Source organism: Pseudopodoces humilis, chromosome 10, assembly GCF_049639895.1.
Source record: "Pseudopodoces humilis isolate 2021_Gansu_Grassland_sample_001 chromosome 10, ASM4963989v1, whole genome shotgun sequence".
Classification (NCBI taxonomy): Eukaryota; Metazoa; Chordata; class Aves; order Passeriformes; family Paridae; genus Pseudopodoces; species Pseudopodoces humilis.
Genome location: NC_142209.1, coordinates 9,277,841 through 9,303,651, shown reverse-complemented (window position 1 = coordinate 9,303,651; position 25,811 = coordinate 9,277,841). Strand labels below are relative to the sequence as shown.

The window sequence follows — 25,811 nt, the reverse complement described above, 5'->3', positions numbered from 1 at the left end:
GCAGCTCCCAGTACTTAATACCTAGGGATCTTCAAAAGCCATTTCCTCTTAGGATCACATTTCATTTGATCATTTGGGTTATTAGTTACAGATACCTTGAACAGAACAAGGCACTGTTACTGTACCCCTCAAACAGTGTCTCATTTAAAATGAACAAAATATTGTATTTAATTAGGGGTTCAGCTCTGGTGTCTTTTCAAGGGACTTTGGTATTGATTTTACCATGATAGCCTACTCTAGCAAATATTATGTCATTAATAATAAAGGGAGCTTGTAGACATAAGTGTAGGAAGGAAGAACCAAAATTTTTGTCATTCAGTTTCCCAGAGCAGTTGGAGTATAACCATCTAATATGGCATTTATTCTAAATGCTATATTCTATGGTTCAGAAGTGTCTGCACTTATATGGAGACCTTTCCTTCGTGCCATTCTCTTAATTGTATCAAGACTATGCTTCATCAAGTGAATTCAGGCAGAAGCATTTGAAGCTTAATTTTCTCTCTGGATAAATAGAAACATATTTTTTTCTGCCTTGACTCTTTAGGCTAATTTTGCCTCTGTTCTGTTTTTGTCTTACCTTGCTTTGGTCATCATGAGTAAACATATGAAATTAGCCATAAAATTAACCAGGTGAGCATCAGTCTGCATATGTGAATGTTCACTTTACTCTTAGCATGTGTTGATGCATCCTTGTCAGCAAAAAATTGCATTAATTGACTGAGAGGGTTTTATTTCTGTAAGTTCTGGTCTCTAAGAAGCTTTCACTAACATTTTCTTCATACTGCAATCTTATAGATGTGTGGCAGAGATCTATTCAGGATTTACTGAATTGCATTCATGGGTTCTCTCTCAGAAAGCAGAGGGTTTCACTCCCCAGCCATGCGGGTCTCATTCCTGTTGGGGTGGATATGCAGAGGCAGGGGCAGGTCTGGGGCCTTGCTCCTCCTGGCTCAGGGACCTGGAGGGGGATTGGGAAAAGGTGTCATGGAGCCCTGCAGCCCAAGCCTGTGCCACCTCATGTGGCTGTTGGATGCCTGGATAGCCCTGCAGTTTGGGAAGTGTTGGAGAAGAGCCTCTCTCTTTGAGGATGGGGGCAGTGCCTGACCACCAGCCCTGCTGTCCTCAGGGGCTCTGAGGCAAAGGGAACAAGCTTCAGATGGCTTCCCTCCCTAATTTATTTAGGGAGAAGACAGAAATCTGCAGTAATAGTGGGGGAGAGGGCAAAAGATGTTCCTCCTGGAGAAGCAGTGCCTGTGTGACCTGCAGGGAACACCACAGACGCCCTACAGCGCAGTGTTGATGAGCTTCTGCTTTGCAAGAGATAAGCTTTAACTGCACTTTTCAGGTAAGATATGGATTGTATGCATGCCAAGATAGTAACAAGTATTTTTTTAGGTAAGTTTTTAATTGCTTAGGTGTTCTTGCAACTACTAAGAATCTGAACTAGTATCAAATATATATGCAGGGATTTCTTGTCTAAAACAATCAAGTGAACAAGCCACAAAATAAAACCCATCAACCCTCCCCACACGGTTCCTGATGATCAGAATTCTTACTCAAATCAACAGTAATTTTGTCAAATTGTTGAATCACAAAGTTTAACTTGTCAAGTTCAGAACTTTATTATGTCCATACTATACCCAGTTAAGGAGTTGCTCCAAAGATTAATTCAAGCAGAGAGATACTAAACTTACCCCATTTGTGCTGGGATTTTTACCTGTTACCACAATATTTGGCACTTGTCAGACTGATTGCAATGCTTTCTTTCTAGGCTTCTCTCTTCTAATTTGTGAGCCAACAAAACAAAATTCTGTTTTATTATTAGCAAAGGGAACTAAAGCTCCAGCTAGCCTGATTTCTTTCTTCTGTAGCTGCCTTTCTTTTCTGGCTGCCCCCAAAATGGGTCCCAGTTTGAATGGCACACTTGGGAGAAATCATAGCTGGAGGGTTCCAAGGCAGCATTTCAGCATCCCTTCTCCCCAGGAGAGGGGTTGAAGTACCTCCCATAATGTACCTGAGCTCACGGCAGTAAGAGGGATTGTTATCTAGGAATATCTGAATTTCAGGTACAGAAACCGTAACTGCCAATTGTCTTTGAGATGACTTTTGCCAGCCTTGGCTGAAGACTTGCTTAAATCAGCTTTTTATTAAAAACTCACTAGGAATGTGGTTTATAAAAAGCAAAATCTTGTTTTCACTAGCCTGTAAATCTTCACAGTTCCTCAACAATTTTCATAACACTTTTCCTTTTTCTTCTCCTCATTGTCATGGCTGTTTGCTGCAGTGATTGAGTTTTCTTATCTGTCAGAACAATGTCAAGACAATGTGAAGACAGTGTCAAGGCAAATATAGAAGGGTGACAGTGTGAAGGAGGGAAAGAGAAAAGAGCTGTCAGTACTCAGAGTGCTCTCTAGAGAAAATATTTCCATGATAAAACCATTGTCACCATGAGCTGAGCAAGAGAGAATAAAGTGTGGTTACTGCACTAGGAACATGTCTGGATGACAACTTGGAGTTAAAGAAGAATTTAGAAAAGCAGTTTGTGAGGATGTCTTTTGTCCATTACTCTTGTCCCATGTCATCTCCTAGATGATGTTCCCTAATACTTTTTTTCTCTTTCTAAGCTGTGTACCTCAGGGAGGGAAGTTATTGCATTGCCCACTGAGTGGAAGGTGAAGGGTTTTCCCACTGGATGTGATTACCAAACACTTTATTAGGTGTCATGAGACAAGACCTCTGCTTGTGGATAGTCAGCACTGAAAGGTGCTGAGTGTCCTGCTCCCAAGTCAGTCTGGAGTTAAGGCACAATTTACCTCCACAGTCTATTTTTTTCTTGAAATACCCTTGGAAAGGTGACACATTGTCACAAGGATGAGCAAAGTACAGAAGTGCAGCTCATCTGGGGCTAAATTCTGGTACCAAAACCCTGTACTACAGTACATCTCTACTGAAGGCTTCTGCAGAGTAAGGTGCTAACCTTTAGGACAGTTTTCAGGTTTTAAAACTAGGCACTGATCTTGCAGAAAATCTGTGAATTTGATCTTTGTGCATATGCTCCTTTGTGCATATCCTTCCTCCTCAGCCTTAGAGATGGGGAAAATGAAAGGGTTTTCTACTATTTTTGTCCTTTTTCTGGACATTGGGATAATTGGATATGAGAGGGTTTGTCATTATATTGCAGTTCCAGAAAAACAGACACCCTTTTGTCAATGATTTCTAAATAACATTATAAATCCCACTGGAGAGGTTTAAGAAATATTTAATCATAAATAGTTCCATTACCTCCACCAAATACTTCAGGGGTTATATTTTCAGATACAAATATATTATATATATAATATATTATATATAGATATATATATACATATATATATATATATATATGTATATATATATATATACACAAATATATATATACTTATAAAAATAAGAACTAAGTGTTAACTATTCAAAATTGAAAAGGCCAAGTATTTTCCATATATTGTGTTTACATATTTATTATAATTTATTATAAGGAGGTAGGTTGAATAGTTAACAGACTTTCTTACTTGTTGCATATGAAATAACTGAACCATAAAAATGCTTGCTCTTTTACCATTATCCTATTGCTGGGTTATGCTTATTTGCAATTCATTAAGTATAAAAGTATCAAGCCTGGGTGACCTGTTTAGATGAACTGCAAATTTTATCCCCAGCTGCAGCAGCAACACTCAAAGGAAGCTGCATAACCTGACTGTAGCCTGGGTTATGTATCACTGAAGGCTGACTTTTCCCCCTTGCCCAGTTAAGGTTTTTTAATCTGAAAATAGTCTGCCATTTTGGATTGAACATCAGCTGGAGAAGACTGTGTTTCTTGCCTGGGGCTCAGGTGCCTCCTCCCATTAGTGTTCGCACCTCAGCCATCATGTGCCTCTAGTAATTGCTGGATCTCTCCAATCCTCACAAAGGAAGGGCTGTGGGATGGCAAGTAAGTGACCTGATCCCTTCAAAAGTGGCAGCTAAGAGTGATCAAGTGAAAGAAGTGATAAGTAAATTCTTACAGTCAGCAATGGAAATTGCACACACAGAAAGTGCCTCCATTTGGTATAAGAGTGAGCAAATAATAATGCCATTTTTAAAAATAAATGCTTGCCATATTACAGATCTCTCAGGCACAAGAAGAATCTGGAAAACTGTATTTGTGTCCTCTTGCTAATACATATCTATATTAATGTGTGTGTATAACTTATGAAGGGAGAAACACAAGATCTAAATTTAGTGATTTGAACAGGGAGATCACTTGGATTATGTTCACAGCTCTCTCAATGCAAGCGAGGTATTCTCCTTACCCTTCTCAGCTTAGCATTCTCACCTATAAAACTGTCATGTGTCTCCTTTCAGGCTCTGGGGCCCAATCTGCTTATGTGTTGTAAAAAATGCAAAACACTTCACAAAGAAAAAGCTGAAATTATTTTCATGGGAGAAATTTTCTCTGCACGTTTGCAAGGAAGAGAAAGAATCTAAAAGAAGTCTGTTCCTCCACACTTGTATGACTCTTCTGGGCACAACCACAACTCTAAGGATAACTTTCAAGTCAGCAAATGTCTTTGAGAGAGTCTAAACTGATGTCTAAACTCAAACTCAAGGTACAAGTGTAAGTGCAGGGAGGACAAAAGAGTTTTACAAGGTGAAATGCTGGACTGACCGTGAACATGAAAGCAGAGCCCTTGGTATTAGCACAGGAAAATGTTAGAATCTAAGACCTCACTTGAGAAGCAGAACTAATTAGAGAAGATTAACAGAAATGAAGCATGTAATAGCTGGAATAGGGCATGACTGCAGTTTGAGAGGCTGAATCACTGGACCTCTCATCGAGGTGAAGATTTTAAAAAGACCTTTTTAAAGGCAAGTGACAATTTTTTTTAGATGTCCCTGTGGTAACTGAACATTCATTACAAAGTTCAAGCTCTTTTCTGCACATAGGAGTTTCCTCTGGGTTAAGACTGTTTTCATCCTTGATGTCTGGATACATTTCTGAGCATAAGTCATAACTTCATAACTGAGTCTGCACTACAGTGGTAACTCAGTGAAGACTTTTTCTTTGGTGGTTTTTTTTTCAATTAATCTAGTAACTGATTTTTTGTTTGGTTTTTCTTTTTCAAAAGGAGTTTGAAATATACATTACAAAAATACACATATTTTTGCCACATACTTTCCACTTCACAATTTTTCCTGTCACTGACAAGCTTCCAACAAATTCTAAAAACCTTTTATTACTGAATGGTAAAAATGTGTCAGAATTGGTGAGACAGCATTTCTGATACACTCCCTGAAATGACTGCTTTACCAGCTAAAACCCAAGTGGTTCACTTGGAACAGAAAGCATTGGGAGGGACTATTGGTGATCATCTAGTCCAAGCTGTTGCATCAACTAGAGCAGAAAGCTCAGCACCCATTGCCTGTGATGCGACTACTTCTCGGAACTTTCTGTAATGTTTTGTACAAATTTCTTATTTTTGGAAAGCCAGGTTTACTGTAAGCATGTGTAACCACATGCCTGTAGTTAACAAAAGTTTTGGTGCTAGGGATTGCAGAAAAGAAGCAGAGAAGACCCAGAATTCTTCAGGCTGATTCAGAGCCTTGCATAAAAGACATGCAGGTTTAAAAGACCTGAAATCCATCTCTCAGCTCTCTGGGTGTTTGCAGTTACATTAATAAAAGTAAGGAAAGGAGATGTCTGTAGAAATGTTGACACAGTATGTCTGAAACTGAAGCACAATTAAATAGCATTGGCAGTTGTTGTGTGAGTGCCCTCTAGAACATATTTTTATGTTAGCCCAAAGAAGAAATTGTGCAATTCAAGATGCAAGCACATTTGTGATGCTGTTTATCTCTTGCACAAAAATCTCAGGACGTGTAATAACAGTCTCCATTTGCTTCTAATAGTATTGAAGAATGCAGTTCCCTCAAAGTTTAGTTTAAGAGCTGGAATATAACAATCAGAGTAATTGTTGCCAGCCAATCAAAGTATCAATCTCAAAACCTCAGATATCTCAAAAGACATAATTCTCTATCGCCTTGAGAAAGAAATCACTCTTGATTACAACCCCTCACTTCCTGGTTTCATAAGCAAAGCCATGCTGGTCCTTGCTGGACATAACACAGCATCTTCACTGGAATGAATGAATTTAGGAAGTTAAACCAGAAAAATTAAATTGAAATCAAATTTGCTCAAGGTTCCTTGTGGAATAGCAGAATTACAGACAACATATGCCTGTGTGACTGCAGCAAAATCATTGCTAGCTCGGAGGTGTTGGCTGGGGATACAGGAGGGCCACTGTAGGGTATTTTCCATTCTCCCTGGGCAGTGAGAACACTTACAGATATCTCTGGGAACACAAAGTGCCTGCATGAATCTGTGGGCAATTCCCCAGACAAAATGAAGAATGGAATGTTTATGATTTTAAGGCTATAACAGAAGCACTGTAAAAATGGATCTGATTTTGTAATATTGTGTGCAGAAAACTACATTTCTCCTTTTTTTATTCCTTTCTATCAATTGTCAGATCATTAGGTCAGTGTGTTTGCTGGAAAGACTCATATCCAGATCATTCAAAGGTGTTCAGTGTCAATTTTTACTTCTCCTGTTTAATTCCATTAAAGTTTTGCTCTAAACACCTCAGTCTTATCACTTCACTACTGTGGAAAATGGTGTCAGCTCCAAGTTCCCCACTTGTTTTTTAGGAAACACAATATTCTTTGGAAAAAGCTTTTTGAATGTGAAAATGGCAATTGATTTTAGTAACTTTAATCTTCTTGCACTTTTCCATGAGCTCCAAAATGGGAAGATGTTAGACTAAATTGAATCAGACATTTAAGACATACTCATGAGAAAATAGAACAGATAGTTCCTGTTATATCAAACTGAGGGCATTTTTACAAGGATTGAGGCTTCCAAAATGTTCAATACCATTAGTATTACAACTTGAATTACAAATGTCAGCTGTATTTAATGAGAGAGAAGGGATGGGTTTAGTTAGAAAAACTGAGTTGGTAAGTCCTACAAAATGATGGCTAGACATTTGCTTTTTGCAGTTGCATTGCAGAGGCATCTTCCTCCAGTAGGTGCTTCAAAAGCAGCTGTGATACCAGCCAGTATGACAAACACCCATGAGTTTGAACGCAGTGAGTGTCCACACAGCTGAAAGAAGAGATCAGACTCCATTATCTGCAGTGAAGAGCCTGCAGTATAACTCACCGCCTTCCCAACACCTGGAAAGAGTGCCCCTGAGAGCGTGTCTGAACTAATACACATCACCTTGCTGCTCCTTGGGCATCAGCCACCTCTTTTGCAGGAAGGGTGCAGCTGTGCTGGCTGTAAGAAAGGCAAAAAACACTACAGAGGTCTGACATGGTGTAAAATATCCTAACTGTGCCTACTCTTCTCCAACAGCTCCTTAATTTCCTTTGATAAGCTCATAAATAGAGGATACAGAGAAAGAAGACACCAATCTTGTGAAATAAGCAAAAAGGCTGAATAACAAAAGAAATGTACAGTAAGAAGAAGGGAATAACACTGATGTATCAGAGATTGCATCAGAGCTATTAATTGGGATGAAAATATGCAAGGCCCTTTTAAGTTCTTTTCTCTGTTTAATCTTAAAAGAATTCTGAAAGTCAGCCTCCACTGATTCTTACCATAAAATGTAGGAAAATATGAAAAATATGTTTGTGGAATGATACATATTGCCACAAGGCTTAGCTAAACACTTGTACACTGCTGTATACAGATGTCTTTTCAAGGCTACATTATTATGGTGAGAGTTTTGGATTCCCTGCTGTGAGTAATCTGTCAGTGCAGGTTACTAAAATTGCAGTTGCTTGGATCCTTGCAGACTGATGACTGTCTATCATTCTGAGTCCTTGCTTTGGCTTCCTGTCAAATTATGTTGTTTTCAAAGTCCTCCAGCTCACATTCCAAGAAGGAAAGAAATGTGTTACAGTTAAATTCAGAGTTCGGGCCCTCCTTGTGTAAGAAAAAGCTAATGAAGCATTCTGCATCATCCTGTTGGAAACCCAAGCAAGGGAGACTGGAACCATCAAGGGAAGAGTATGGCCAGTGTATGCTGCCTCTTATGCTGCCTATAGCCTCCCTGGCAGTCTGAATGTGAATTAGAGCATCTCTGGCCTTATTTCAGAGGGGAGTCAGACTTTGGTAGCACCTCAGTATAGGAACATAGTTGTACCTCTCAGAAACCTCAGCAAAGGAGCTCAGGCTATTGTGTCCAGGGCTGAGCTCAAAGGGAGGGGTACAAAGCTGTGTTTGTTTACTCACAGCCTTGATCTCATTCACTGTGATTGAGGGCACTTTGAAGGAATGTGTCCTGTCTGCAAAGCCCCAGACTAATGCAGTCAAAGATGGTTTGTCTATCTCATTATTCTCAATATTCAAGGAAAAGTTTAAGGGACTAGGCTTCCAGTATGCTCAGCCTTGGGCAGGCAAGCAAGAGCAGTAAAAAGAAGCAAGGAGTTTCTCCCTTTGCCTGCCAGCATCCACCCAGGCCACAATTATTCAAGCACAGCATTTCCCAGCATAGAAGGCTGCACCAGGCAAGTGCCCTGATCCTTAGCTGCTGGAGAGGGGACACTGTAATGGGTTAGCAGCCCATGCCCCTTTTCAACCCACAGAAATATTTAGCCCTTGAAATATTCTGATTTCTGTCCCCGCTGATAAGATTCCAGGCAGGCAGAAGCTGCCCTGACCCTGAAGTTGCAGCAGCCTTGCTTTGTTGATGCCTGGAGAGGGACGTTTTGCTGGGACTGGAGGAGCCCTGCAGAGCTGCAGTGGCAGCTGTGTGGTGCCTGCCCAGAGGCCTTGTCAGCTGCAGTCTTTGTCAAAAGATGGAAGCAGATTCCTGTTGACCCATTTTATGGGAGAGTAAGATATAATCAATATAAAGTAAACATAAGAACCCCATTGGAAAACCCATTTATGTGTGTTGTTGGGATTTTTTTGCTGTTTGCTGGTGTGAGAGGGCTTTCATATGATATAGCACTGGTAATGGCTGAGGAAACAGGGAAGTAGAGTGAGAACTGACAAAACATGTCAGTCCCTAAAACAAACAAATTAATCTGTGATATCAATCTGGAAAACAGTATGTATCACTTACCTCCTTGCTGCCTACTGTCTGTGACTCCAGATGAGTCAATTAGTTTTAAAGGCTTCCCTTAGAAAACATAAATATCAGGATCTTTTTTCCATTTTTGGGTCACCACAAAGAGCAAAGGGAATATTCAAGGTTGCCTAGAGATTGAGGCATTGTCTAAAAGATTTTCTTAATGATGGGATCTGAATTATAAAATCAAACTCAAAAATAGAAGTATCTCTGGGAGGTCTTTGACTGCAAACCCCTGTAGGCAGGATCAAAGGCACTTAAGTTGCTATTTTTCTGACTTCTTTATTAGAGAGAATTAAGTCACATGGACTAAGGCATGTTTATTTATTGCTTTGTAGTTGGCTGGATATATATATTTAAACCTTGATATTTCATAAATAAGTGATTTTTGCTGCCATCAAAATAAAATGTTAAACTTCTCTTAGATGAAGCAGAACACTTAATCCAATGTTAATTTGTTGCACTGTATCCCGAATGACCAGTTAGAACAGTTTCCTAGGAATCTACTGCTATTTGTTTTTGTGTAATAAGTTCCAGCCTTGCATTGCTTTTTTATATGAAGCGAGAAGCTGGCGGGTTCAGCAGACAAACCATGTTTTTAATTCCTTTTCAGGTTTCTGACCATGAAAATTTTGATATTGATAATCCATTCATTAATTATATATTTTTGCATCATACTGTCAACATATCAAGTATACTCAAAATGCAAGTAAAAATATAAGTGATTTCACTTTAAAAAAAAAAGCTGGAAATCAAACTAAATGATCTCTTGCACGGATGTACTTTCTGTCCTCATTGTAATCAGTGCCTTCAGTAGCCAAAGTGCTTATTTTAAGTCTAGGGTACAAAAAAATAAGCATTCTTTATGTCTCAAAGAATGAGAGTAAACTATTTTCTCATTGAAATTCAGGCAACAATTCTGTTTTTGCTGTAACCAGGGGGCTGGGTACAGGCCTGCCTTTGCACAGTACATAATCTCCAGTTGTGCAGAAGGGAAGGGAACCATCTGCTTACCCTGCCCCAGAGCTGTGCCTGAGCTGCCCTGGAACCTCGGTGCCACCACAGCCCTTGGGGCAAGTCCCCACGTGTGCCTCTCTGGGGCTCTGTCCCCTGAGACCTTCACAGATCCCCCCCAGACTGCCCATGGTCTGTGTCACACCAGCTGTGAGATAGCAGTCTAGACAATCTCTGGCAGATTTTTATCTAACCCATTCATTAAAAAGTCCTGATATAGTGTCTTACTATCCTTCAGTTGGGAAAGTTCACACAAATCTTCCCTGATGTACATGGAATCTATTATTTTCCAGCGCCTGCCCTTCTAGAGGTCACAGGGAGCAACTGATCTCATCACCATCCTTGATTGCCGTTCTCTTTCGTGGAGGCAAGACTGTAATCATGTCTTTCCTCAGGCTTCTCTTCCTGTGACCCTTTCTAAATGTCTTTCTATTTTTTATGTCCCTTTCCAGCATTTTCCTAATTGCCTCCCTCTTGTTCAGAGCAGCACTCAAAACTGGATACAGCCAGTACTGAACAGTGGTTTGATTGCTCTCCTATGTCTTACATGTCATTTTACTGTCAACACACAACAGCAAAATATTTGCCTTTCCCTGTAACTTTTCAGTGGGGAAGTGCCCAATTTGGCCATCAAAATTTGAGCACTCTCTAAACAGCACTTGTTTTTTTTCTGAGCTTCCTCTAACAGGGAGGAAAAAGTATACAGATTTGCACAAGGGAAAAATTCCCTAGGTACTTTAGGTTTATCAAAATAACACAGGGAGAACAAAAAACTGTGGATGGATGGATGGATGGATGGATGGATAGATAGACAGACAGAAACACACACACACATAAACTTTACGTGGGGACACCTTTGAAAGGTTTATGTATATACTGTATATATTAGGTGTATATTAAAACATTACATTTATGTTCTCTGCTTGTATGAAATGCTTTAAATTTCCAGCATCACCTTCTCCCGTACATTATCATGGATACAGGATAACATACATAAGTGTTTCAAGATCTGTGTGAGGTCTCTGCTGCTGGTTAAGTATGAATGATAAAACACCTTTTTGCACAACCTGCTTTCTTGTCCATCAGACTCTTTCCTAATATGTCATTAGTCACAAACAACCTGCTTAGAGAGATTGTCCTTGCTGCAGAATTCCCTTTTTGTCCCATCACTGTGAATACATCATTCAGTGGTTTGTCCTGTATTGCCAAAATCACTGTCATTTGAGGGGTAAATTTTTGAAGAAGCTGATATTTTACACTGTCATTTCTGAATGACAAAATGGGATGTGGGGAAATGTTTAATCTCCAGAGATTCTCAATGGTGACAGTTCCCAAGTTACAGAGCACACAGCAGAGAGGGGGTCTGTACTCTGTTCTTGGAATGGGAGGTGTAGCACCCTAAGGATGCCTTGTAATAATTTGAACTGAATGGTTCAAGTATGGTTGTGGTTGTAATGTTCTTAATGTCACTTCTACACATTTATCTTGCAGAAGTTTCTGTCTGTTTTTAAAGTTACAGGTCTACTAATTTTCATTCTTAAGATTTAATTTCATCCCACAGATGGAGATGCTATCCATAATAAAATATATAAATGAAAAGGAAAAAAAAACCTAACAACCCAGCAGCATTACAACTAGTCTAGAAGCTGTTGCTTTTAACTTGCTGGAGATAATGGCAGACATACGAAGGATATTTCATTTTTGCTGTGCTCCAGATGCAATGTGCCAGGAGGGGAGGCAGGGCTGCAGGGCTGCTGGTGCCTGTGCTCAGAGGCTGCTGAGTGCAGCTCTGACAGGCTCAGCTCCACGGAGGGCTAATGAGGAGATGCTGAATGGGATGTGAACTCATCAAACCACGCTAACAAGACTTTGCTGGAAAGGTCCTTACATCGTCTGAGTGTGCATAAGGGATGAGCAGTGTGAGCAAAACCACAAATCTCTTTATAAGCAGAGCTTTATTCCTAACACAGCAATTAAGCAGTAATTAGAAGTTTTATGAGTAACGGGAATAGTTGTGTGAAATTAAGAGTTCTTGTCCATGGGGAAATATTACATAGTGCCAGCATCTCAGAGGGGTGGAAAAAGTAAAGCTGCAAGTAAAGCTCAGATATTTTGCTCACATTAATAGCAATCCCAAATGAATTTCCACTCTTAATTTATGAACATGTGAACAATTTATGAAGCATTCATTTTGAAGTAAATAATAACTTTTTTCAGCTCTGTTGAAAGGCCACTAAAATGAAGAAAAATAAAATCATAGAATTATTTGGGTTGAAAAGCATCTTAAAGATCATCTAGTTTGAACACCCCTGCTGTGGGCAGGGACAACTTCCACTAGATCAGGCCTTGAACACTTTCAGAGATGGGGCATCCACATCTTATATGGGCAATAGTTTTGACTTTAAAATATTATTTTTCTGTATTTTTCCCAGAAGGAAGAAAATTCTGCTGTAGTGGTAGGTAATCCATTGTAAAACTTGTTAAAAAAATCAGTACTTGAATGTTGACTTAAAAGTTTTTGAACTTGACTTCAGACAGAAGCACTTCCATAACTGATGTGCAAATATACCTGTATTTATCAGAATTTCTCTTCCTCTATCTCATAAGCAGCTCTCTGCCCACATTTTCATGCTTGTAATTCCTGTTAGACAATAGTATGGCAGCAATGAGTTATCAGTGCTCTGGATTTGGGACATGCTTACTGTCACCTGTTGTACATACTGATTCATGGTCCCTCCTCATACAGACCTGAGCATCTCTGGATGCCCCCAGATTAATTTTCTGTGAGTAGTTCATTTGGTATGATTTGTAGAAACAAATGATGTTCACAAAATGCCATATAAACCCAACTTGTATTGAATGCTTGCACACAGAGTTCATGGCTTCTAAATACTATTTATTTTCCAAACTGTTTAGAATAAATAGTTATACAGAACATTCTGCCTTTAAGCAGGACCTAAGATTAGAATCCTTCGGGGGAAGAGAAATCCAGTAAATTGATTTAAAAAACATTATGACTGATACAACTTCTGTAAATATCATCAATGACCTCTGTTCCATTTTATCCTCAGCTTTTCTGTCATGGTCTTTCTCAGCTTTAATTTTTAAATAGGGAAGCAGTCAATTTTTAAGCAGTCAATTCTTCTGCTTCTGTTTCTGTCTTACCTGTTCACAGTTATGTTTTTATAAACAGAAACTGTTATCAGTTTTAAATGGGGTACAAACTTTCTGAAGATAAAACACCTATCAAGATCATTAAATGCACAGCACTGACAGACAGAGATATGGTGCTAAGCCTGATTCTGGTTCCCGAGGCAGCTGCTCCATCCTGTCAATTTGTATCACACTGCGGCAACAGCCACAGTTCTACCTGAAAAAGTTCTCCAAGACTGAAAAGCCCTTTGCTTGAAACTCGCCATATGACCATAACTCAGAGAAAATCTGTGCCACATCTGAAATGTCATCCCAGTTAAGTGGGCAAAGGAAAAGGCATAAAATTACATAAAATTACTTTCCTCGCCTTTGGCATCCTGCATTGAGCAAAACTCACCTGAGGTGAAAGCCAAAACTTGTATTTATCTTCTTTCTTTAAACTGATTCCTGAGGGCTTTTTTCATGCTTTCATTCTAGCAATGTTTTCTTTGTGCATGAGGTTTTTAATGCAACCTTCTTAATTTATAAGAACTCAACTTCTAATTCCCATTCCCAAAGCTTTCATGTTTTGTATTGATTTGCCTGCCTCATGGATAAATAAAATTTTCTTAAGTAACACTACTTCTATTACTTTCCTTAGATAGCAATCTGTCTCAGGGACTTTCTGGTTGCTCATCCTACAGGATGCAATTTGAAAATTGCTTTGTGAAAGTTAAAGGTCCAGGTTTTTTTTTGTTTTGTTTTGTTTTTTTTTGGGGGGGGGTATGTCCTGTTGTGAGTTAATTTAGAAAAAGCACTTTACCTTCCCCGATTCACATCAGTACATCCCCAAAAAGAAAATTACTAGCATAAAACAATGTTTCTATGACATTCTGTATTTTTCTTGAATTTTCAAGTGTGCTATTTTTTTTCAGTGCTGGTTGATTCAACTGCATCTGTTTTCTTTTTAGTCTTTAATTTATGTTGGGCTGTAAACTGTCCAAGTAACAATTTGAGTGATGCAGCAACAGAAGGCGACCCAGATTACACAACACTGTACGCTAATGCCAAGTCTTCTTGTTTAATGGCAGCTGCTCAAAGCTTTGTGTTATTCCTATTCACATGCAGCGGACACAAATCAAACAGCCTCCTCAGGCACACATCCCACAGATCCTCATTTTAAACATGTTCAAGAGCTGCTGCTTTTCATACACAAACAGCAGCCCATTTAGCTTCCTCAGCTTGTATTTACTCTCAGCCATCTGACACAATTATCAATAAAACCCATTGTGACTTCCACTATTTTGCACACTTCTGTTTATGTGGAAGTTTGCTGAGAACATTTTTTCTCTATAAAAGTAGTTGGACTTTCATGCATCCATACATATTTTGCAACACCAAATACATCACATTTCTTTAATAACTGCTTTCTCTAGAGGCTGTAGTTTAAAAAGTATATATAATAAAGCAATACTACTGGAAAAAAATAACATGAACAGTTTAAGCAGAAGATAAGTTAGTCTAGATTTTAATCAAAAAGGTTTAGATTTACTAAATGAGTGGTATCAAAAAGCAGACTTTAAAGTATAGGTACAGTTTTAGCAAAATAATTTATTGTTGTACCTTGAATATGCAAAGCAACGAAATGCTTTCCTTCCTTATAAAGAAAAAAAAAAAAAAAAAGTTGAAGCATGGAGATCAGGAAAGCTATCAAGCAACGAGTTCATACAACTTAGTTTCATGGACCAAATTTTTTTGGCATCTCCATCAAATTTTTAAAGCCTTCTGACAACACAAGCTTTCTGCTAGAAGTGCATGTCTAACCATCTTCCCAGAGGATATGTCAGAACAATAAGAAAAAGCGCAAATCTTACTTTTTAAATGGATGAGCAGCAAAAAACTGAGGTAGAAGATGTGTAGAGAGTTAATTCTTGAATGAGCCATATTTATCTTGATAGGACATCCTCCACAGAGTTGCCTGTTGTCCAAAGGGCCGGTGCTGATCCTCACTGCTTTCTCCTCGTGTCTGAAGCTAAGGGCACACCCCGGGCAGCCAGCCCCCTACGAGCCATCTCTGCCCGTGCCCCCCAGCCTGCCCACTGTGAAAAACCTGCAGACTTTGATTCAAGAGGCAGTTGTGCTTGTTAGGGTTTTACTTCGGCAGGTCCGAGTGATTATTCAAACCTGGTGCAGATTTGTGTGGGAGCTGGACTGGAGTCTTTCTCTGGTGTGGGGAATGGTGCGCTCTGCTCCGCTTGGCTGCCCCCGCAGCGCAGGCACGGCACAGCGCCCGGAGAGCCCAAACCTCATCACTCATTATCGCCCACCAAACCCGGCTACACCACACTCCTAATCCACAGTGAAAACTCTTGAGGTTTTCTTGCACAGTCAGCTCACAAACACTTCCTGCTTTCTGATTTTTTTTCTGTTATATTACACCGTTTGCACATGAAGTGAAAAGATGAAACATCCACCTTCTGAGTCTTTATTTAGTAAGATGTTAGCCTGCTTTTTTCCTTAGCATTTATTTGTTGTAGTTGTTGCTGGTATTGTTTACACTGGAGTGACTAAAAAGCACACTTCTGGGAGCTGGCACAGGACGTCTGAGCTTCATCAGGCTGTCTTATAATCTTGAACTGCTCATGGAGGAATAAGTCACAGAACCAGACGGTGTTCCAGCAGGATCAGTAAGAGAAGAGGGTGGTGGCAGGACATGGACTCCATTTGGTTTTAGCCAGGGCTGGTATTAAAGAGCTGGTATTTAGTGCCATCAGCCTGCCTGTACAAGGAGAGTCTTCCCCAGCTGCCCCAGCAGCTCCTCACCCCTGCGCGGCACAGGCAGTGTGCTGTTTGTGCCCAGCGCTGTCTGTGTGCAGTGCCTCATCCACAGATCACCATTCCATTCACAGATAAAATCCTTGTCCTGCTCTAGCAGAAGGGAAAGTGAGGGCAGACAGAAGCAGCCCCAGGAGCTGTATTCATCCCATGATCCAGTACAAACTGTGGCCCTCCGTCACCTCACACCCAGTCTGTGTGTCCACTGTGGGGGAGCTGTGCCACAGCAATTAGTGCCACAGCACCATTCCGGTTCTGAGACCAAGACAGAGATGAGCTGCCTATTTGGCAGTGAATGAAGTGGAACCTTTCCACCACCTTCACCTCCACCCATCCTCCTGGTCTTTGGCTCTTGGCATTTACTCTCCCTGCCTCAGTGAGAATCCAGGCATTCCCAAGCCCAGGAACAGCCTGAAAAATCTCATTGGTCATTGCTATGCTATGTTACTGTCAAACAGGTAACAGTCAATACAGTTGGTATTGTATTTGTCCTCCCCACTTCAGCAGAATGTTAATCCCCCAGTTCAGGAAGCCTTTGCTAATGAGTTTAATTTTACATGTACACTTAACTGAACAAAGAACAAGCTGAAATTCAAGTATATGCTGAAGGCCTCAGATGAGTAGGAAGCAGACTGTTGATGCCAACATGAATTCATTGAAGTTGTTTATAATAGGTAGGTACTTTCACATCACTCATTAAGCTCAGTGAACTAATTAATTTAAATTCTTTTCCTGCAGCAAAGCTCCTTCTTCTTTCCCATCTCACTTATGTGGAGCTTCACTTACCCACTGCTGACCTTGTGGCACACTTTTCCAGACCCTCTCTCCCTTCTCCTGGCACCAGCAGTTCAAGCAGTTCTACCATCTGCTTCCCAGGAAGCCTCCACCCTCCCACTCCCCTGAGCCTTCCTATTCCACTCACCAGTTCTGATCTCTCTGTTGACAACCCAGGCTGGATTTCCTGGCCAAATGTCGAGGGCTATGAACATAATGATGAATAGGGGTCCTAGTGGAAAGTACTTAGATTAACTACCAAGTTAAATATAATTAAATGGCTAATTGTAGTTTTCAGCTGTTTCACTTTTTGTAATCCCCTTTTATATTTACATATGTAGTTGTTTGGATGTTTTCTTCTCCTTGCCATCTGTCTACTTTGTTTCTGTTTGAAATTATGCAGTAAGATATATAATCATTACAACATGAACATGAGAATACCACCGTCATCTGGGAATTCGTTTGTCGGGCTAAATGATGCAGTTTAGCTCAGTGCTGATTGCCTGCTTTAAGTGCATTATTATTTAAATTTGTCACTATATAGCTTACTTACAACAACAATATTTTCTGGATTCATATCCTAGTCAATTTGAAAAAGAAATTCTGTGAGTATTCAGAAAGATAGACCCCTAATTTAAGCAAATACAGTTTTCAGTTCTGAGGAATATATGGTAAGTACTTCAAGAAAACAGTCACATCTATTCAATCTGGATATTTTTTCTGAAAAATACACAGTTGTAAAATCTGTACTCTGAGGAAACTTAGCAGTTCTCAGACATGAGGATACACCACCAATCTGAGAACTTAAATGTATTGTGTTCACACATATGTTGACATTGGAATTAAATACTCTGCCATGTAACTCTGTGGTAATTAGAAAACATACAGCAAGCATATGAACACTTCCTAGGTATTCTGAAAGCTATTAAAATGTAATCACTTTCAGAATAACCAAAAGAGCTGCTTTTTTCAACCTGTTTGAAACTTAGCTCTGCGTTTCCCAATGCCTTTTTTCAAATGTTTCTTCTTCGTGAGCTATTTATATCCCAGAATATAATGGAAAATAAACTAAATTAACTTATCACTGCCCTAATTCCTTTAAGTTGCCTACAGGAGGAGGTTTGAATTTCTGTATGCATATCATCTGTACACAGTGAAACATAACATCTAAATGTATTTTCCATGCTTTCTCAGTACAGCTTAGCTTTGATGAGATTCTGCAGTCACAAAAGTCAGAGGCTATGCCATTTTCTCAGGGAAAAGGGATTTGTGTTGTCATTTGCTTTCACTTAAGTGCTGCCTTTTCTGTTCTGATTGCTTCCATGCAGTAATGACAGAGTGGTGTGGTATCAGACTACACTAGTTAGTGTCATTTCTTCTAAGATATTTTGTGCAACTCTGTCCAGCTAAATTAATTGTATAACATCTTTTGCTTCCTGATATAAGCAGTGTTTTCAATTTTCAGATGACAGCAGTACTAATTAATTGTGTATCTTCTGCTTCTCACTGGTGGGCATGTTTTCTGATTGTTCAATGTTGCTCCAGTTTAAAGTGTAATTTTTATTGACACCATCCTGTGCCTTCTAGGTCAGATATATTTACAGGTGATTTTCCCAAGTAATTGGCACTTATTTTCCAATGTTTTGTTAGTTTAAATGTAAACTACAAAATAAACAGAAAGTAGAATAGTTAAGTAATTCATGTAAAGTGTAAAATTGTCTTGCAAGTGGAAGATGTGAGTTTGCAAAATGCTTGATGCTGACTAACCTGAAGCTTTTATAAATCCCTTCTTAATTTTAAAAATCCCTTTGCCCACTGGCAAGTAAGACACTGGTAATAGTCAGGAACAGGTGGGTGATTTCATGCTCAAATTAAATGTACTTTGAGCAGGTGGTCACTTCCCACCATATATTCCTGCAATTCTCTTAATATAGAGATTTCCTGCACAAGCTCCAGCCTATATTAGCTCAGTCCCCAGTTCTGCATACTTAATGCAGAAAGCCTCTGTTTATAAAATAATCCCTGATTTTCCCTAAGGACTTTCTTACTCATATTCAGTGGTGCTTCTTGTGTACATCTTCTCTTATGTTCTTGCTGAATTTCATCAGGGATTAAACTGGGTTTCTAAATTTCACTGGTCTTCCCGGTTCACCAATGGGAGAGCTTCATTTATTAAAAAAAACTACAGAGCATTCAAGCATGAAGTCACTCTGGTCTGACATCCTGGTTTGGGAATTAAATACATCCTGAAGTATTTATTGAAAACTGAGGATGATGGAGTTTCCTAGAACAATGGATCTGACCAAGTAATCCAAATCATCTTCCTGTTTACGGTACTTTATGTACCTCTTCAGTAAATGTCTGATAGATAATTTCTTTTCTCCACCTTGTTGCACTTCGGGTAATTATGAGTGGACAAACCAAGGCCATGGATAAATCATTGTGAGCAAGGGATGGCTGAAAGGTCTTCTAGATTGAATTGTATTGTAAGAGGAAGTTGTTCACCTCACTAACAAAACCACTATAAATCTATTTGCATTTTAATTGGGCTCCTTGCAACAAGGACAACTTTAATTGCAACTCCTGATTTCCTGCAACACTTGCAAAGTTAACCACCCACAAAAGAACTGGGCAAGAGAGAACTGGAATCTCCTTTAACCCATACTTTTCCAGAGACAAATATTTGATTACTGTATTTAAATTCTTAGTCTATAAATGTTATGTCTTTTGAACTTTCTTTTCCTTTTTATTAGGGTGTACAAATTGTACAAATATTTTGGGTTTTGAACTCTTACTTTGCTCCTTTTATGTCTTTCTCACCCAGAATAAAGCACTAGAGCACGACCTGTCAGTTCTGCCTATTTTCAGGTTACTAATGTTTTTATGAAACTGAAGGGCTTTATCTGAAAATGTAAAATTCTTTTGCAAGACTTGCCAAGCATATTGCTTTCTTAAATGTAATATACTTTTTCAAATTATGACTATTTTTTTGATTCCCATGGTAGCCACTTTCCTACTGAGTAATGAGGGTTTTCTACGTGCCAACCTAAAATACAAATTTAACCAAATGTTTGGTTTTTGCTTTGATCTTTGTAACCAAAGATTACAGGAGTGTCAAGCTGATTTGCTCAGATAGCTCTAATTTTGGATGTGATATAAATAGTGAGAGCAATAAAAGCTGTTTCAGTTTTCATATGAAGTCTCTCCTGGGTATTTTACATATTGGTAGGCAAAACAAAGTGGCTTTGCAAGGTAGGACAGGATTCCCCTGGAACCTGCAGAAGTCAATAAAGTGTGTGATTCACTCATTCTTATCTTTGATGAATTTTTGTAAAACAACACGTTTTTATCATATTGTGTGTGGCTGGGAATCTGGGATCAGAAAGCAGGGAAGCAAGAGGCATCACCAGGGAAGCAATTTCAATCAGATGACTGCTAGGTCAGGCCTTGTCAATGCAGATGAAAATTGGCAATTAGTATTCTGTACCTTGCTGCTAATGAGCCATCTAATCAGGAAGTTTCTGTCTGTACCAATAAGCTTTCTATGAGTGCCAAGGTTACAGGAGTGCTTGAGAAAATGAAGCAAATTGTGTTTTTACAAAAGCACTGATACATCAAGTTCTAAATGGGTTGTATATTTATTTTTCCCTCTATGCTTTTCACTTCAGCAAAATAGGTGTGTTAACAGTCTTACATATCCTCTTTTAATTCCCGTTTTTAATTCCCTTCAGAGTGAGGTAACTCATACTACAAACCAGAAAGACCTAAACATGAAAGTATTGGAATTAAATTTAAAATCCCATCTGTTACAGGGGACATAGTAGTATAGTTCAGCCACAGTTTCAAAGGTATTTGGAAAAGATTTGCATAGGTTTGTAGCATGATTTCATCTGATCAATACAAAGTGGTTTTAGAAGGAATTCAGGCCCGACAATTCCAGCAGGCAACAGTGTAGAGGAGGAGAAAAAGCAAGACTGAGGAAGGCAGGATTAGTAACTAAATATGCTTGATTTTAACACACAATTTGCATGTAAACATTTTACTTCTGGTAAACACTGCAATTGTCCTAGGGACAGGGCAGGATGATGACTACAGTCATGTGGAGAGGCTGGGAAGGAGGAGATGCTTCTAAAACTGTTGTTTGAATTTTGGTCTTTGCAAATAGAGAAAGATGACAACACACTTGGTTTCACAGCCAAGCACGGGGCTGAGGGACACAAAGCTAGTTCTTTCCCTGGTTTGCTTCACTGTACTTGAAGTGATAAATAATTTTGAGGTAGTTAAATTTGCAATGCAAAACACCATAAAAAAGTAATTTTTCTAACAGGAAAATGCAGAAGTTTCTTAATTTTTCATGATCTCCAATATCCCTTATACCTTTTTTTCCTCCTCTTCTGTACCCAGTCATTGTACATTGAGTGTGACAAGGTTTTGACAAGCATCTGACGATTTGGATCTCCTGGATTTGCAGGTCTTCAGTTGAAGGATGTGACTTCCAGAAACCACAAAGCAAAATTTTCCTGTAGGCATCTCTGAAGTGTCTCGGTGTGGATCATGGAAAGCACTAAATTCCTCTTGGAAATCTTGGCCTCTGTATTAAAGTATTAGATAATATTATGGGAACAATAAGCAGCGGTAGGTGCCCCAAAGGGATTTCAAGTTTCTGCTAAGATTGGGTAAGACAGCATTCATCTTAATGCCAATGCCTTTCTCAAAGGCTGTGGCTTTGTACTGAACTAAATCCTGAAAGTTTGTCAGTTTGAATTACATTGTTCACAAGGTAAAATGAAATATTCAGTCTTCCAAACTTGTGCTAATTTTATCTCACACCTAGTTCAACCACCGGTGGTGATGCTGACCTCAGTGATAATGACGTATGTGATGTCACCACGTTCCAATGCAATGAAAGGAAAACACCCCCTGGATGGAGGAGGCACAGCCTGACCTCCAAGCACCATGTTGATGTGAAAGAGGGTAGGAGGAGACATTACTACTGTAGTTGACTTATATTCCTTAAGTGTCCAGAGAGCCACTCAAATCACCAGGTGGTTTGTTGCATCTTAATTTTTGTCTGTGATCAAGTTGAGATCTTTGCATATGTTGGACTTCATGCAGTGCTTTTCATTCTCCTGGATATCAAGTATTTTTGTTTGTTTGTTTGTTTTTTAAGGCATTTTGGCAATAAGTTCTTCCAATACACTGAAAGCCTGGGTGAATATGATTTGTTGTGCATGTGCAGGTGCTGATACCTCTGGTCTTAGCACCCAGATTTGATTTTAGCACCAACATTCACCAAACACAGGTTTGTGGGACTGAAACTTCTAAATCTGAGAGTTTCTGAGTTTCTGGAATATAAGAATTTCTAAGCCAGCACTTCCAATGTAATTACCATTATCAGAGAAACAAGATTTTGCTATCAAACTGCATATTCAGTGTCTTGACTACAAGCAAGTGTTGCACTGTATTAGGAACGGAGAAGTGATGACACTGACTCTCTAGCTTTGGTTGCAAAAGAAGGAACTTTTTATTCTTCCAGATCTTCTTTTATAGACAGTTCTGAGAAGGTCCAAAAAGGTAAAACTTTCATCGGCCATCAAACCAACACATCACCATCACTGGACAGTTAGGAACATCACCCCTTGACCATTTCTTACAAGTAAACAACAAGGTGACAACACCTGCAGAGATTGTTTTCCTTCTCTAAGGACTGTTTGAATACTTCCCTATGATTTCTCAAGCCAGAGTGAGAAAGTTGTGTGACTTAGTTTCACACAGGATCAAGCTAATGCCTGAAGCCTAAAAATCTCTTATTTGACAATTGTCAGTTCCCACAAGCAAGTTGTTTAAAAAAGATGTGTTCACAGTAACAAACAAGAAATACCCACAGCAACATGGCCCATATGTGTTGCAGGAGCTCCTCATGCTAACAGGGTAAGATTTCCTCTTAGTTTACAACTGTATGGGATCTGGCTGGGATGGATAGTGGCTTAGCTCAGGTACCTTGTACAGAAGGCATAAACTTGAGACCTGGGAGGTGGTATACTGAAAGGATGGAAATCAAGATGCTTCTGGGAGCATTCCATAATAGGCCATGTTTCTGGTTCTGGTTCTCAGTTGGTTCAGGAGCTGTCACATATAAGGTCATGTCCCTGGTCCCTGCCCTCAGGTACACCCATATATTGTTAAGTTTGCCACACCCCTTAGTCTTTGGAGCTTGCCCCCAGAACATGCTGTTTCTGCAGTTGTTATTTTACCATCATTGAAGTTTTTCAGGCAACTCCATCATTCCTGTCCCTCTGTTTTGCCACACTCGCCCAGCCGGACCGGACCTGGGAGTCGCAGTGAGCCGACTGTGACACAACTGCACTCAGAATTGAGGATGTTGCCACTGGTGTGACAGAGTAATGAGAAACTCCACACCCCCACAGCACTTCCGAAAGACTTAGTCCCCAGGTAAACCTATGGGCATGACTCATATGCCTGAAGAACAGCAAATGATGAGCTCTTTCAGAAATGTAGCCCTGAAAGTTGCTAAATGGACTGTAGTCTAAAGGCACAGCTCACTCATCCAAAATAAGATTAGTTGGAGTGAATGAAACAGTCTCTGGCAGCATCTGACTACTGAAAAATGGATAAACATAAGCCATGTTAACCTTGATCCCCTTGACTCCTGCAGCAGCAAAGTCAGACTTCAGTATTAATTTGGTGAAGTAGATTAATGCAACATGTCCTTGTATAACACTGTCTTTAAATAAGCTGGGAAACCAATAACCCACAAGAATGATACCAAATTCTCTTCTGACATTCATGGCAATCATGAGTGTTCAAGAAATGAAATTAACTTTCTGAAGGCTGGGCATGCAGGATGTACTGTATTTGTTCTTCTCTCCATTAGAAGCTATGGAAATAATGAGTCTAGCAGACTACATGATTTGTGCTCACTCAGTGTGACTCTCTAACAGTTTGGCATTTCTTTAGGACCTTATTCCTTTATGTGTCACAAGCCACAGTTATTCCAAAAATAGGTGTTGTAATTCAAAGACAAAAATCTATCTGGCCAAAGTGATGCCAATTTGACATGTTCTCTAACAATAATACCTGAATTTATCCAGTAACATTTATCATGAGCAGAATTAAGTACAATTGTTTTGTACTGTATGCCATTTAAATGAGAGCTCGTTTCCCAACACTGAGCAGAAATTCAAGTTGGATGGTGGTCTCTCTAAACCACCTGGTCTTTGAAGTGAAGCTGGCCAGAGATTTTTGAAGCCTTTCAGAAGGAAGAGGGTAAGGTTTGTAATTTATTTTTCTCTGCATGTGTGTGTAGTTGTGAGGTTTTATAAAGCATATTTTATTTAAAAATGGATGAAAAAGAGGTTTTTGCAATTTTAAAAGGTATTACCTTCTTGATATTTTTTCCTTTGAACAAGTAAAATAATTTTAAGGTGTTTTGAAAAGTTTGAAACATAAATTAAGATTCCTCCAGTCATACCTTTCAACTAATCCAAGCCACTTCTGATACCACATATTTTCAAGGCAATAAACAAATATTAAAGATTTCAATCTGTGGTTTCATTCCAAAAAAGAAAAATATTTTCAAAGGAGAAGAAAGCAATCTCACTCCCAGATTTACTTTGAAGTCTCTTCTCCATTTTTTGATTCAAATAATGCACTAGTGGAAACAGAATTTAAAAACCACTCAGAAGAAGAAAAGTAATATCATCTCGTTAGCATGTAAAGGCATCCAAGTTACTGTCAGTCCTTTTGCCACAGAACCCAACAGCACTAAAAAGACTCATGGTTGTTGTGGTTCACGTTGGCAAATGGATGGGTGACATAAAATTCAACCACAGAAAAGAATGAGCAACCGTAACTGCTCAAGAAGGAAAGCAAGTAGCCTTTTGAGGGGCTACAGTGCTCTATCAAGTTTGCCTAATAAAGGGAAATTAATTTACAAGCTGATTCTCCCCCTCCACTGTTTTTATTGGAAATTAATGCACCTTTCCTTGTTGCATCTTGAGATAGCAACAAACTACACCAAAAGAGACATGTACAAACCAATCATAATGTACCAAAATTCACTGAAAGGGATTTAGCTCCAGTGACACCCCAGGCAGCAAGTGAGTTTGATTCATTTTTGCATTTGGGAAGGTCACTGTTACAGGATTTTTTCATAGGACTTATTTCATAGGGATTATTTCATATGCTTCATATGCTTACTTTGGCATGACTACAAAAAGTTCTTCTCCTGCTACTGCATTTGTTTATACAGACATTTTACTAACTCAGTTGTCATTTAATTCGTAGGTGTTTTACTTTGGTTAGTATCATTCTTTAAAAATAACTTTTATGTAGCCATTTCTTGTACAAGCTTGTTGTACAAGCTATCTGTTTATGTGCATTGGATTGCTAACAAAGCAGAATTAATTCTGTATTTCCTTATATTTTTGATTAAAACATTTTTCTCTGTTTTGTGTGCTTGCTTTTTTGACTGGACACACTTTTGTATTGCTCCAGGTTTTTAACAGTGGCCTCAAAGCCTAACTATAATGTACTTGTAGTCTGCCTCTTGACATCAGAATTTAATTATACTTTCTTAGGAAAATGTAGTAATTACTATTAAAATGTAATTAAGAGAACAAATAATGAATGTCCCCTACATTAAAATAGGGTACTGAAATTCTCACACTATAGTGTTGCTGCAGAAACAGATATAATGCTTTCATTACGTAATATTTCTTTCTAACAGTGGGGAGAGTTACACAAGACCTGTAAGCTTCATAACTGCAGCCTTTTATCCTGACTGTGAGTAAATGGGCAATACATCATGGAATATGTAAATTCAGACAAATAGAGAATGTCAGTTAAAAAGCTCATCTAACACGAAAACATCCTTGAGTT

The 25,811-nt window shown here is 39.1% G+C and overlaps 1 protein-coding gene across 1 annotated transcript in view; it reads right to left on the bottom strand.

Moving 5' to 3' along the window:
- The window catches only part of CRB1 (crumbs cell polarity complex component 1), a 97,778-nt gene extending 82,160 nt beyond the window's left edge, over nt 1-15,618 (bottom strand). Inside the window, exon 1 of the mRNA XM_088060497.1 lies at nt 15,486-15,618. Within this exon, the coding sequence (XP_087916623.1) occupies nt 15,486-15,618 (133 nt within the window). The remainder of the gene's footprint in view (nt 1-15,485) is intronic.
- Between the last annotated feature and the right edge of the window lie 10,193 nt (nt 15,619-25,811).